The following is a 13,826-nucleotide window of genomic DNA, read 5'->3' on the forward strand; positions in this document are numbered from 1 at the left end:
TATTTATAAAATATTCAAATAATTATTATAAATATTTTGTACATATTTTATAAATATTATGGGCTGTCTGGGAAAAGCAAATCCAGCGTGCTCGTTGAACATACACAGATATATGCAGACTTTATTCCACAAAGAATCGAGCGTAAACATTCATCGTTAATACAGATATTTTGACAGATCACTGTAATTTAATATACCCGCTAATATTCGAAATGACTCGTCGAAGTATTTCATCTGTTAAATCAAAGATCACAAAAGTATTTATAAAATATTCTAATAAATATTTATAAAATATTCAAATACTTATAAATATTTTGTACATTTTTTATAAATAATATTGCTCTGCCTGGGGAATAACGATATATCGAATACGTACTCTAGGTTCAAAAGAGGATATCGATACCTGCAACCTCGCACAACTTCGCACAACTGCAGCGCAACAACAGCGACAGATGAAAGCGTGACGTGATCCGTAGCGCGCGTTGTTCTGCCACACGTCTCGCGAGGAAGAGATAATGCGGTCGCTTGAGAAGATCTCGGATCATTTGTAGAAGAAAAGAAATTAACACCGACACCGGGACTGCGTTTCGTATGTACGTATCGACGCCGGACCGAAAAATGGAAGCGGATTATCAGCCGACGCCACTGAGCCCGTCGCGGACGCTGACAGGTGAGCTGGCGTGCGGTAGTTGCGATTGTTGACGATATTTGTGTCAAATGAACGTTACTCGTCTGCGACGTCAATTATTAGATTTACATCAAAATCATACGTATTATTGCCGTTCTTTTTATTGTCGACGCCTTGTATCGTTCCCTTTTATAGTTGAGAGTCGTCATATTTAGCATCGTAATATTTAGCAAACGAAAAGCTTCTGCAAATTCTCTGCAAGCAGCAGAGTTCGTTGTTAAATGTAGAACAAGATTGAGTCGGTCATTTTCCAAGATATTTTTTGCATAAATATATAAAAGTATCATCGACTTGCTAATTTTTTTTTATTATTATTTATTTACTGTCTCGAGAGATTTACCTTGATATATACCTGTATGTCAACAGGGATAGGCAACGACTGTGAAGATCCTTACCCTAGTCTGTCAGATTATCACGATTACGAGCCGAATTTGGAATTTGATGATACAGAATTGCAAACTACTTCAAACAATGGTGAGATATCTAATCTGTCTTAAGATGTATATGAGTTTTGTTTTTGACAATTTGAATAGCTGCTCTCTTCTTTCATTTTCAAAATTTTCTCATAATTATATAATTATATGAGAGATTAATTTGTGCGATACAGCTATTATTGCATTATTTTTTTTACATAAAATTGACTTTGTTTTTACAGCTGCACGCCTTCTAGAAGACAAATTGGATTTGGTGAACAGCACAGTTGGTACTGCAGGAATGGATTATTTGGAAAGCCCAGTAAGCGACGGGACGATTGAGGAAAACTTTGAGGAAGCTTTGGTAGATGCTCCAGTTATCGAATCCGGTGTGTGACCTTTTACCTTCTGTTAATAGCGACTAAATGTCATGGCATTCTCAGGGCATAGCAGGTGAATTATGTGTAGAACATTGTACAGCTTGTTTTATATTGCATGGTGTAAAGATGACAGAGGAAAAGTAACAACTGTTACGCTTTTTTAATCCATTTTGCATAATAACATAATGCACAATGCACAATGCAAGCGTTACGTTCGAGCCTCATGAAGCAGGATAGTGGTATATTGTCCATGGAATATACGTTTCTTTTATGAGACAAAAATTATTCCTAAGGGGCTCGAATTATTTTGACTCGATGGTTTTTAGTTGAAATAAATTTATTATGAGTATGCCTGAAATGTGTGTCGATTCTGAAATTTATATTACATGGAAAGTCTTTGTTAATGGACAGCGGAAGATCTAGCTGCTTTGGACGGAGAGCTCGCCGACGAGGAGGATTATTTCGACATATCTAAACATGGTATTGTGGAAGTAGTTGGCGATGACAGTGCCGGTCGCAAAGTAATTGTTGTGTCAGCCTGCAAATTGCCTTCCATAGGAAAGGAGGTCTTCAATCACGCTAAATTTCTTAGGTGAGTCCGCGATATGCGTATGTAGGACGTCACGCGAGATATTTATCCGATCCGCGAATAATGATTTATAATTGCCTGTAAATATTATTTAAGGATCTCCATGTCATTCTGTGATATTGTTAATGAATCACTTATAAAGTCCCTATTCACTTTCTCGATTTTGATAATGTATTTTTTTTTTCTTTTTAATTATTAATAAAATAGATTTTATCATAATGGATATTTTTGTTGCAGGTATCTTACGCATACTTTAGACACATTCGTGGAACAAGATTATAGTCTCGTTTACTTTCATTATGGCCTTACGTCAAAAAATAAGCCACCTTTATCTTGGCTATGGCAAGCGTATAAAGCATTTGACAGAAAATATAAAAAAAATCTCAAAGCCCTTTACCTAGTACATCCCACAAACTTTATTAGGTTTGTGTGGCAAATATTTAAACCGGCTATTAGGTATGCAATTTTTTCTTTTCTATGTAACACTTTGTATTATTATATACTATGTATGAATAGGCGAATTATATTTTTGCAGTGTCAAATTTGGACGAAAAATGATGTATGTTAATTATCTGGAAGATTTAGCACACTATATTAAGTTGGATCAATTAATTATACCTCCCCAAGTAATAGAGTATGTAATTTAATTGTACTGTTATACAAAACAGTATGTTGGCATCATGATAGAATTTACGTTGATTGACGCGATCACAATTCAATTTACATGTGGAATGATTTTTTCAGACATAATAATCAACTACTGATAAAGAATAAAAAGTATTTGCCGGCAAGTCCGCCACAAAGCACAGTAGTTACACCGGTTGGCACGACTCAGTTCGGTGCTAGTTTGCAATTTATAAAGGAAAATAATAACGGCGATCCGATACCACCTATTCTAAGGCAGTGCGTGGAATTTCTCGATACACCAGACGGTACGATATTTCGATAAAAAACCGTCTTCTGTGGAGAGTAAAACGATAATCGTTTGATCATTGTTTTAGCACTGGAAACAGAAGGCATATTTAGAAGATCGGCCAACGTAGCGGTGATCAAAGAACTTCAAAATCGTTGCAATCAAGGTTTACCCGTCGATTTTCAAGGGGATCCGCACATTGCTGCGGTTCTACTCAAGACCTTCCTTCGCGAGCTAGACGAACCTCTTATGACCTATGAACTATATGATGAAATCACGCAATTTCAAAGTAAGCATGATGTTTTCCTTCTCTTTTTTAACGATATTATTATTTATTTAACGAGATAAAGCATCTTTTGAATTTGTTTTGAAGCGTTATCGAAAGACGAACGTCCGCGTAAAGTTAAGATATTAATATTGGAAAAACTACCTGAGGATAACTACCAAGTCCTTAAATACATTGTACAGTTCTTATCGAGGGTAAGTAGCTAATATTTACAATTTCTGTAAAAGCAAGATAAAATCTCTTTTTGACCCATATCTTTTTTTTTTATAATAGGTAATGGACCGATGCGACCTAAATAAGATGACTTCTAGCAATCTGGCGGTCGTATTTGGACCGAATCTAGTTAGAGCACCACCAGCATGTGGAATGTCCCTCACTGCAATAGGATTCATCAATCAATTCGTAGACTTTTTATTTACTTATCAAGATAAGATTTTCATTATTTAAAAGCGTCAAGGGCCTAATTATAATACATTCAATTGTTCACATCACGCGTACAACGTCCGCACTACTTTTGTTTTACTGAAATATTTTTATATCCGACGTGAGGTATAAGAGAATACATACAGGAAAACAACTTAATATTCATTTACACGCAATTTTGCACAAGATTTTTTAATATGAGTAGTTACATTATGTTTCCGAACGAAAGAATAAAACGTTCGAATGGATGTCGGTTGTGCGATGTTAGAACGCCAGCCAACTTGTGTGTATATCTAGAGAAAAATTACGACCAAATACCAAAGATATATGAGAACGTCACGCAGTAAATATAATATGTAAGATTATTTAGAAATATAGCGTTTAGTCTTATTTAACAAAGCGTAGAAAATAATATATTCAAGAATCGAAAAAGTATTCGGCTGAATGCCGCTGAAATCATGAGATCATGGACCGTGATTCGTCCCGACTTTTGCTTTAATTAATCTTTTTTTTAATTAAATAAAATTTTTAAATAATAAATTAATTATCTATTTTAAGGTAACTTATATTAATTATTTCTTCGATCTATAATTTTTCGAACTTTATCAAGTTGTTTCTATTTTAATGTTATTCTTATTTTGTCAATTAAAAAATTTAAATTAAATCGATTTAATTTTTTTATTCTAATAAAAGTATGTACATATTTGCATATCACACAACCAGCTTCTGTTGCTTATTTTCATTGCAAAGTTTCATAAAAAAAAGTTTTTCTAAAATGTTTTGGTACAAAATAGAAGAATCATAAAGTAATGAATCTCTTTAATACTTGGCATTTTCTTCGCATTATGTATATATCGAAAAAATTGATTATTCAATCACATAAAATAAATTGTAGTTTAACAAGTGTAGTATATATAATATTGTATTTAATTCGAGAAAGGCGAGATATACTGTAATACAGGAAGATTTATACATGTATAAATATAGAAAGACATTGTGTTAACTCTAAACAATTAAAACGAGCATTTATTTGCTTTGTAAAAGTAACAGAACACTCTGATAGTATTAGAGAAAGATTAAATTATATTTTCTGTTTTAAACCGTTCATTCCATCTTTTGTGACATTCTTTATATATATATAGTAGTTATAAGTAAAATACTTTATACTGTTTAGAGTTAACATAATATTAAAAAGCAAGCGTGAGCATGATAAAGTGATTAGAATGGCTGTTGTGGTAACTCAGTCATCATGTATAAATTCTAGCGATCTTACGATATTTTTTTTTAAATTATGATCTCGGGAAAAGAAAATTCGCCTGACCTGATAATATCACATGATCGTTTTTACAAAAAAACGAAAGAGAGAGAGAGAGAGAAAGTGAGTGAATGAAAAAGAGAAAAAAGCTTGGCATGTAATGAATGTCATGTATAGTTTAATATTTTTTAATTAATTTTGTCCATCATTTAAATGTAAAGATAAAAGACTTAGCAGTTTTTGCGGAGCGAACCGCAAATTTGTATATCCCTTTAAATAGTCCTGCCATTATGGGTAACTGGGATAAAGTATAGGCCGACAGAGCCTAATATCTCTGCTCTCTATCATCGAAAAGACTAACCCAGACCTGTATAGAACTGATGTGACTCGATTACATTCCTCGTTGTTGTCAATAAAAAAGCATGTAATAAAGCATGTTAATTTGTAGATCTTCAGTTTCACTTTTTACATACAACATTCACAAGCAAAATCCAAATTGTATTTTAGGAGCATGATGGGATTATGGTATAATGTTAAATGAGACATTTCTTTCCATAACATTATTACAACTTACCATTTTATGTTCATAAAATAACTTACAGTAACAATAATTTAAACTTTACACTCAACAACTCTATTATATTGCTAATTTATATAATTTCAGACGAATTAACGTATTGCAATGATACTGGATAAACAATTCAAATTAATATATTGTACAACAAAATTATCGATATTTAATATGTATGTACATTAAACCCTAAAATATTATTTTAGATAAAAGCTGAAAAAGTGTCTTTCTTAGTTTTCTTTAAAAATGTTCTCGATTCACATTACGGCCGCATCATCTAAAGTCTTTGTCTTGAAATTAGCTAATTTTTAGCCAATTGGCTATTCATGGATATATACAGATATTTCTCGCAAATATGTGTATATATATATTGGCATACATACGTATTCACACATACATAATGCATAGGCAAGCATATAAAAAATGAAACATTCGTAATGTGACAAATTATTATCACAGAGAATTTACTTTTGGAGATACTAATCTGTCACGGCTTTTTAAAATGCTTCGTCCCGTATATATAACTCGTGGATTAGAAATTAGACCTTGTCTGAAACTGAATGTAAATCGTTCAAAGATCTACGAAAGACCGCTGCCACCGCCACCACTGCCACAACAGGAACCTCTACTCGGTTGCGTGTGTTCGCTTTCGTCCTCTACCATTACAACATTGCGGCGTGTGCTATTGTTCCTCGTGAGAGTAGATTTTTGCTCAGCCTCATCCGCGCGTTCCATCATACGTCGCGTTAGATCTAAGAACATCTCTTCAATGTTCTGGTTTAACTTAGCTGACGTGTGGAAATGCATAGCTCCCACCTGTTTGGCATACCTGATGAAGGATATTTATCATTGTCACGTTCTGTATTCGTCCATTATTCCTGGTAAAGAAAGAAAAAAAACATTGTCGCACTTACTCTTCTGCTTCGTCTATGGCAACATTTCTATCTTTCTCCAGGTCGACTTTATTACCTGCTATCACTAAACAAATTTCACTACCTAACATTTTTTTGAGTTCCTTCACCCAGTTTTTCACCTAAAAATAACATAAATAATAAATAAATAAATTATATTACAAAAGTATTTTTAATATGACAAATTTCTAGAGAGCAGAACATTGATAATGTATTTAAAATTTATTGATGATATATTTATTGTTCTCTTATCAAATTATTCCATATTTAGAATAATCTGATAAGATATTTTGGATTATCTTCTACAATTGCAATTGAATCTCAAGTCATACTTTTTGAAAAGTGTCTTCGTCCGTAATATCATAAACAAGAATGGCACCATTGGACATTCTGTAGTAAATTGGTCCTAACGCATGAAACTTCTCTTGTCCCGCTGTATCCCATATCGCCAGATTAACTCTTTTCCCATTGATATTTAATTTCTTATTCAAAAATGATGCCTGAAACAAAATACAACGTTGATATCTATTTTTAAATGATATAAACTTTACAATCACACATTTAGTTAATAAAAGCTCAGCATTTAAGACATTATAAGAAAGTTTTTTATAATACAGGTTTAGAGAACGCAAATGGATGCATGCAAATTAGATTTTAATCATTATACACATCTATATGGCTTCTTCTTTTTCCATATATTTACATAATATTTATCTAAAAAACTTGTATTTTATTGAAAAAAATTTTCCAAATTTTTTCCGATTTATATTTAAAAACAAAAAGAGAAATTACACATATAATTAAACTTATATAAAACCGAATCTAAAAAATATTCACGTTATGTATATTATATTAGAATTGAGGTAAAAACGAGCAGAAAAATAAGATCCGCAAATTATATCGAATTCCGATACACAAATACGCGATTTACCTGTAGCGTAGTAATGTGTTTGTCATTGAACTTGTCCTCGACGTATCGAAGAGCGACCGAGGTCTTGCCGACACATCCCTCGCCAAGTAAAACAACTTTAAAGTTATATCCGGTGCCGACCACCGGACTGGCCATAATCCCCGGGAAACAATTGAGCTTGGCTTTAAATGGAATCGCGTGGAGCGTTTATTTGTTAGTTCGCGATATCGAATGTCCGTGTATACGAGAGCCAATATTATATTTCTTTATATACGCGAACTGTGGCCGTCGTGTACGAGATACGATGCTCGTTCGCGATCCGATATGGCAGAACGTTGAGACGACGACGACCGTACTTCAATCCCCGCTGCGTTAACGTTAAGGAATCAGCTGTTCTGCTCCGTGCCATTACGCGCTACAATCGGCGCATTTTTCGTAGCCTTCGTAATCTAAATGGCTCTCTCTCTTACACACTCACACACACACACACACACACACACAAAGAGAGAGAGAGAGAGAGAGAGAGAGGACAGGTGTGTCGAGAAACGATGCGGCAGCCGATTAATCTCATCTTTTTCTGAAAAAGGGAGACAGTATATGATTTGAGATGCGCGTATAAAAAATATTATATCTATCTTCAAAATATTTAATCTCAAATAATTGAAACTGAGCAAATTTTATATTCTCAATTTTCTTTCGGTCTTCATTCATAATTTAATAGCACATGCGCAGAATGAAGATTTTGTTGCGCGCGCAATCATATCCACGCGTGTTCATGATGATTTTTAGTAAGTCTCTCCCTCTCTTTCTCCCGCTGATCATTTTCATTCCATGAATATATGGTCAATCGATATATATGAGGCAATAAATAAATACATGAATGAGAATGTGAATTGCGAAAATGTGAATAATAAAAAAAAGAGAGAAGGAAAATTTTCCTTTTTGCAAAGAAGCACTTTATATCTTTGTTTTTTTTCTGTATTTTTATGTAAAAAAGAACAGTCTCTTATAAATTTTAATACACAAACGGATTGGTAGAAGCCATTAGGTATTGTTCGCCCAGTTGACGAAACTCGAAGGCGCATCGATTACGTTCAAGCAGAAGATCGACTTCATTATAAAAGACAGCTTGCAGATGCAAAGAGCTCTTGACCTTCGCGATGGCGTTGACCTTGGTGAAGAGTGCCTGCGCCTTTGACAGAGCTTTTATCCCGGTTAAAATGACCTCCTTCCGCGCTTCAGAAGGATTCTCCGGCGCCGAAGCTATCAAACACTTGCCGTACAACATAAATGCTTTACCTTGATCATAACAACCACCATGACCTAGGATTGTGGGGATAGCGTCCTCCACTAGATTCAAGGCTAATGTGGGTAAGTCCATCAACAACTGGAATAATTACAAATAACAATAAATTCGATTCAATTCGATTAATTTAATTTAATCTTTAATAGAGAAAACTCACTTGTGTGTTAGCGAGATGCATCTTGACAAGTGCTTTGTAGTACGACAGATGATTTCTTGTGGCTAATTCCAAGGCAGAACAAAGACGTACTATGCAATTAGTGGCGACCGCTGATCCATTGCCTGGTGAGGACGAAGCGCACATAATCTGGCTGAAGAGAAGTGTTGCACGTATTATATACAATGGAGTCACATCTGCATCCTTCATGATAATGCTAATGTACTCAAGCCCTTTTGGAAAATCGCCTTTTGCCAAGCAAACTTCCGCCAATCTGAAAATTATAAGATTAAAACTTGTACGATTTCGTATAAGTGCAAAAAACGCGCATTTATAAAATAAATTCTTTATATACTTGAGATTACATTCCAATTTATCTAAACTGGAAATACTTCTGGCTGTTGCCTCCGCCTCGCTCCATTTCTCTTGCCTCATTAATTGTGTAAACATATGCAACTGTTCGCTCAGCATCCATATCTAAAATATAATAAAAAAAAAAATCTTTCATTTTCAATTTCTTAAAATTCAAAAATTATATTTTGTGTCTCGATATTTTTATTAAAACAAAGTTATTCCTCTCTATGTAATTTTTCTGCAATATATCTTATCTATTAAAGAACGTACTTTGTTGCAAGGATTGTTGGGAAATCTCTTCTTGGCATGAGTTAGCACAATATCCGCGATAATATATTCGCCCAGTTCGATCAACATATTGGCGACAGTGACAATCGCCTGGCATGTGGATGGCCCATTGAACATGTGCTGCTTTTTATCACCCGTATTATGGAGAAGCAACAACTGGCCGCAAAGAGAAGCCATTTCCATTTTACCATAGTACGCCCACAATGCGGATTTCTCCGCAAATGTAATGGACATTAAGTCGGACATTGAATGTTGGCAATTTAACATGTCCGACTTCATCAATATCTGCAATAAATTAATTATGAATGTATAAATCTGCGCGTATATGTCGGGGATACAAATTATTCTCGACTAGTTACATACCTCGAATATTTGTGAAGGATTCTTGGCCTGCAGGGTATAATTATGTGCGTGCGAAATGAGGCTTAAGCCTGTCGTATGTGTAATTCCAAGCAAACTCGCTTTGCCGACCGAGCGTTCTATGAGAGGTCCTCTAAATAATGGAAAGATGCATATATGAATATATAATATAAAAGTAAAATAAAAAATCTATCTGTAACACTAAGATCTTGATCTATTATTAATCTATTATTAATAAACGAATGATTAAGAAAATTAGTAAAAAAAGTTTATTAATAATAGATTATAGACTACAAAAAAAAAAATTATGTTCTAAAATATTTGAGATAAAAAGTGAGAAATTTCTCTTTTTCAACTTACTTATTATCTTCGTTGGTCAAGTAGGTCATCCAAGAAAGCGCGAGCTGCAAGCACACGTTGTCTCCAGCTTCCTGAGCTAATGTGATAGCTTCCTTTAAAGCGTATTGTGCTATTTCCCTTTCCAAGAAAGCCGCGAGTATTACTTGATTGTGAAACAAATATAATACTATATGTAAAATAAATGATAGAGAAACCATATATTTCTTTTGTTAATAAAGAAATAAAAAGTTAGACTCTTGAAAATATAAATGGATTAATTTATTACTTGTGGTGAAACTGGGCATGTAAGACGGCTAGGTTGAGCGCTGCATATCGAAATGTACGAGATCGATCTTCGGGTGTGGATCGATTCTCCAAAGGTGCCAGTCTATCAAAACAATGATATAGACTGTCCACCGCTCCGCAAAAGTCACTCACGCGAATGCAATTTAAGTAACTCAAATAATGCTAAAACAAAAGAACAATTTTGGTTTAATTATTATATTAATTTAAACACAAGGAAAAGAATGCTTATTTCGTTTATATTGATTCCGCGGATATCGCATTTACACTCACCGCATCCGCATTATAGGGAGTAGACTTCAAAAGGTCTTGAACAAGAGCCTGCAGATCTACTGGTGGCAGAGCTTTATGCTCGTCAGTTTGTAATGCATGCGCTTGCTGTGCTACGAGTAATTCAGCCTGTCTTCCACCCCAAATGGTTTTTACTCTATTAAAAAAGCATCATTGTTAATTCACAAAACAGCTGGTACACCTTGTTTAATCTAATGTATGTAATATAATGTAATATATAATATAATACAATGTAATGTAATCTAGTAGTTATAATTTTCTTGGTATATAAACTTACTTATGTGGACCAGAATCTTCTTGTTTAGAGATTACAGAGATATCAGAGTTTTCTGGATTACTGATTTTTCTCTCAATGTATTTTTTTAGATCATTATAAAGAATAACTACTTGATCAAAGGCCAATTTCTCGAAAAAGATAAGCATCCTACGAACGTACAGCCCAAGAACAGAATTCCTGTTCAATGCTGGTAAAGAAAGCGAATGATCCTTGGGTTCCATTAATCGGCGAAGACTATCAAACAGATCTAATAGTCCATCCACTCCTTTCTCATACAAGACATCCAGCTCTACTTCCAGCTGATCTGCAAACCGATGTAAAGCATATTCTGGTTCGTACAACATGTCCAACAGAGGAGTCAATTCCAAGTCTGCTGACTGAAAATAAACATTAATATATGAAATAAGAATAGATGTGATATGAAAGAGATCTGTTCTTCTTGGCATTTGTATAATAAAATGATTACCTGAATTAGCTTCAACGACGCTAAACAAAAATCGCGTCTCTCCACAATTGCTACAAAATATTATCAAATTAGATTTATCGGCATACTTATTAGCGTGTATAAAAATATTATATAGTTCAATTATGATAAAAATACGAAAGCATGAAATATACCTTTAGTAGTTTCATTACAATAAACTTTAATTAAAATAACAGTTGCTACTTTGTACGATGTTAGATTCTCTTTTTGAATCTTCTTCACGTTGCCATCGACAGTTACGAAATCCTTGGACATTCTGTTAAATATGTCATTCACCGTGTGTAGACGGCTATCGTTTATCGACATCCTCTATCTATTTACTTATTACAAATTCTTTACTTTCATACATATATAATAATAAAAGTGTGCATATCATATAACCTCTTGCAGTCTACATACTTTTTTGTTCGAAACTGTAACGACCAATCCAAATGTGTATATCAATTGGACAAAATACTTATTGGCCAGTTGAAAATAAGGCTCTTTGATTGGTCAATCGCGTTGATTACCCTAGACACCAGTCGATAGGTTGTATTCAATCGCACCAATCTATCTTTTGCTCTTATGGTAAAGTTGTAAGTTGGTATTTCTTTTTGTTTCGAAGTGTTTAATGGCTTCTTATGATTTATTTCTTCAAAATAAAATAAAGGTATATACATAGTACATAATTTTTAATGTTGGAAAGAGAGAGAAGTAAAGATGAAAAATGAAAAGTACAGAGAGTTTAATTAGAACAGAAATAGAACTTACGTGATCTTACGATGTTGTAATATTGTTGTATCATCACGTGGAAATTTGATTCCACGAGATTTTTTACAAGTGATGTTAAATGAATTGTTTAAGTACAATTAGATTTCATCAAAGATTAATATAAACGTGTTTATTCGACGCTTTATGGTAAGTAAAACCACAATTTTTAAAAATTAAAATTGTCCCATTACTTTTATTACGATTAAAATTGCAATAATTGCATGTCATTGTTGGAGATAGTTTATAGAAATCATCATATCAAATAATGAGGAGATAATGCAGAGAAGATATGAAGAAGAGAATCCATTAAGTCAATATCTAAAATAATGGAAATTCAAACATTTATATTCTTTGATTTGGAAACAACTGGTTTGATTCAAGGAAAGATCATGCCAAGAATCACGGAAATTGCTTTAGTTGCTGTTACAAGAGAGTCGATATGTAATTGCAACAAAGCATCTTTGCCGCGAGTCTTGCATAAGCTAATACTTCCGATCAATCCCCAAAAAATCATACCACCAACTGTAGCATATATGACAAGTAAGTTGCTTTATTAGCTTAAATTGATTAATACATAAATAAAATTGAAGAGAATCTAAATTAAAAAAATTTTATAATATAATGATATAATAATCTCTCATAAATTTGTAGAATTATTTAACGAGGACATGTTGCTACTGCAGCCTTTTGAGTGTGAAGTTTATGAGTTAATAATGTGCTTTCTACAGCGTCTCACACCACCAATTTGTTTTGCAGCACATAACGGCAACAGATTCGATTATCCAATATTCTTGAATGAACTCGAGCGCATAAATAAGGTATAACCGATTTTTAAAGCTATTTATTTCTCTATTTATTCAATAATAATTAATTTTTTGCCATTAAAGGTTTTTGATGACAAAATTCTATGCATTGATACATGGAAGATGTTTCAAGATTTCTTTAAGAAAAAAGATTTGGAACGAAAGACAGTCCAAGATTTGTTGGATGATGAGTACAATGATTCGCTCTCCATGTTGGATATAGATGTGGTAATGATGGAACAAAAGACTAAAATTGATGCCATGCCCATTTCGCAAGCGACGCCTCCCTATAACGGATATATCAAAGTTATAAACGATAAGAAATACGATACAAACAAGGAGTATAACAATGACATCGATGTCGAATCGCCGGAGGATTTTAGACAAAAAGCTAACGAAAAAACGCCAGAGAATCAAGTAATGAGGCAGCATGAGACTGTTCTTGTAGAAAGACCATTTAAAAAAAATAATCCAAGGAAGAAATTGGATTTCGGTTGCGAAAGACCAGTCAGCCTTAAACTCGGCGCCATTTATGAATATATGTTTGATTCAAATTTTCCTCACGAACATTCGGCCGAGGCCGATTGTCTCGCCATGATACGTTGCATCACCAATATTGTCGACTTCTTCCTTGAGTGGTCAGATAATAATGCAACTCCATTGGTTTGCTGTAAAAGAATATAGTGCAATATTGTTAATTGATATTTTAGACAATAAGAATGATACATAAACGAATGAAAAATGATACAGAATTATGCAGTACAAAGGGGATATATGT

The 13,826-nt window shown here is 33.6% G+C and overlaps 4 protein-coding genes across 6 annotated transcripts; 2 read left to right on the forward strand and 2 right to left on the reverse strand.

Moving 5' to 3' along the window:
* The first annotated feature begins 385 nt into the window (after positions 1–385).
* Positions 386–5,394, forward strand: LOC115234806 (rho GTPase-activating protein 1). The gene is made up of 10 exons (XM_029806149.1): positions 386–670; positions 1,055–1,162; positions 1,344–1,490; positions 1,893–2,073; positions 2,308–2,526; positions 2,606–2,704; positions 2,815–3,002; positions 3,072–3,272; positions 3,357–3,463; positions 3,543–5,394. The coding sequence occupies exons 1-10, from the start codon at positions 592–594 to the stop codon at positions 3,714–3,716; spliced, it is 1,503 nt and encodes a 500-aa protein (XP_029662009.1). The 5' UTR covers positions 386–591; the 3' UTR covers positions 3,717–5,394.
* A 112-nt stretch (positions 5,395–5,506) lies between these two features.
* Positions 5,507–7,938, reverse strand: LOC115234808 (ras-related protein Rab-21). Its single transcript, XM_029806153.1, has 4 exons — positions 7,361–7,938; positions 6,762–6,929; positions 6,433–6,551; positions 5,507–6,347 (listed from the first exon to the last, which is right to left on the reverse strand). The coding sequence occupies exons 1-4, from the start codon at positions 7,493–7,495 to the stop codon at positions 6,098–6,100; spliced, it is 672 nt and encodes a 223-aa protein (XP_029662013.1). The 5' UTR covers positions 7,496–7,938; the 3' UTR covers positions 5,507–6,097.
* Positions 7,939–8,295: 357 nt separating this feature from the next.
* LOC115234805 (anaphase-promoting complex subunit 5) lies at positions 8,296–11,932 on the reverse strand. Its single transcript, XM_029806147.1, has 11 exons — positions 11,630–11,932; positions 11,478–11,527; positions 11,012–11,388; positions 10,717–10,870; positions 10,427–10,608; positions 10,162–10,278; positions 9,805–9,934; positions 9,424–9,726; positions 9,155–9,276; positions 8,803–9,073; positions 8,296–8,726 (listed from the first exon to the last, which is right to left on the reverse strand). The coding sequence occupies exons 1-11, from the start codon at positions 11,799–11,801 to the stop codon at positions 8,355–8,357; spliced, it is 2,250 nt and encodes a 749-aa protein (XP_029662007.1). The 5' UTR covers positions 11,802–11,932; the 3' UTR covers positions 8,296–8,354.
* A 163-nt stretch (positions 11,933–12,095) lies between these two features.
* Positions 12,096–13,819, forward strand: LOC115234807. 3 transcript variants are annotated; one of them, XM_029806152.1, is made up of 4 exons: positions 12,096–12,392; positions 12,486–12,785; positions 13,002–13,063; positions 13,133–13,819. In XM_029806152.1, exons 2-4 carry the CDS (start codon positions 12,572–12,574, stop codon positions 13,730–13,732), a joined length of 876 nt encoding a protein of 291 aa, XP_029662012.1. In that variant the 5' UTR covers positions 12,096–12,392; positions 12,486–12,571; the 3' UTR covers positions 13,733–13,819. The 3 variants fall into 3 exon arrangements, with proteins under 3 accessions (XP_029662012.1, XP_029662010.1, XP_029662011.1); XM_029806150.1 differs by having other exon boundaries at positions 12,099–12,392; positions 12,897–13,063; XM_029806151.1 differs by having other exon boundaries at positions 12,152–12,392; positions 12,482–12,785; positions 12,897–13,063.
* Positions 13,820–13,826: the final 7 nt, after the last annotated feature.

Source organism: Formica exsecta, unplaced genomic scaffold, assembly GCF_003651465.1.
Source record: "Formica exsecta isolate Colony F162 unplaced genomic scaffold, ASM365146v1 scaffold207, whole genome shotgun sequence".
In the NCBI taxonomy this organism is placed as follows: domain Eukaryota; kingdom Metazoa; phylum Arthropoda; class Insecta; order Hymenoptera; family Formicidae; genus Formica; species Formica exsecta.

Bases quoted from the DNA above. Each gene is read 5' to 3' on its own strand.
- LOC115234808 (XM_029806153.1), bottom strand. From the start codon at position 7,495: ATGGCCAGTCCGGTGGTCGGCACCGGATATAACTTTAAAGTTGTTTTA. The intron at 6,930-7,360 runs GTAAATCGCGTA...ATTTTGTTTCAG, and splicing joins AACACATTACTACGCTACAG to GCATCATTTTTGAATAAGAA. The intron at 6,552-6,761 runs GTATGACTTGAG...TGTTATTTTTAG, and splicing joins ACGAAGACACTTTTCAAAAA to GTGAAAAACTGGGTGAAGGA.
- LOC115234807 (XM_029806150.1), top strand. From the start codon at position 12,572: ATGGAAATTCAAACATTTATATTCTTTGATTTGGAAACAACTGGTTTG. The intron at 12,786-12,896 runs GTAAGTTGCTTT...ATAAATTTGTAG, and splicing joins AACTGTAGCATATATGACAA to AATTATTTAACGAGGACATG. The intron at 13,064-13,132 runs GTATAACCGATT...TTGCCATTAAAG, and splicing joins AACTCGAGCGCATAAATAAG to GTTTTTGATGACAAAATTCT.
- LOC115234806 (XM_029806149.1), top strand. From the start codon at position 592: ATGTACGTATCGACGCCGGACCGAAAAATGGAAGCGGATTATCAGCCG. The intron at 671-1,054 runs GTGAGCTGGCGT...GTATGTCAACAG, and splicing joins CCCGTCGCGGACGCTGACAG to GGATAGGCAACGACTGTGAA. The intron at 2,527-2,605 runs GTATGCAATTTT...ATATTTTTGCAG, and splicing joins ATATTTAAACCGGCTATTAG to TGTCAAATTTGGACGAAAAA.
- LOC115234805 (XM_029806147.1), bottom strand. From the start codon at position 11,801: ATGTCGATAAACGATAGCCGTCTACACACGGTGAATGACATATTTAAC. The intron at 9,935-10,161 runs GTAAGTTGAAAA...TCCATTATTTAG, and splicing joins TTGACCAACGAAGATAATAA to AGGACCTCTCATAGAACGCT. The intron at 9,277-9,423 runs GTACGTTCTTTA...ATTATATTTTAG, and splicing joins CCAACAATCCTTGCAACAAA to ATATGGATGCTGAGCGAACA.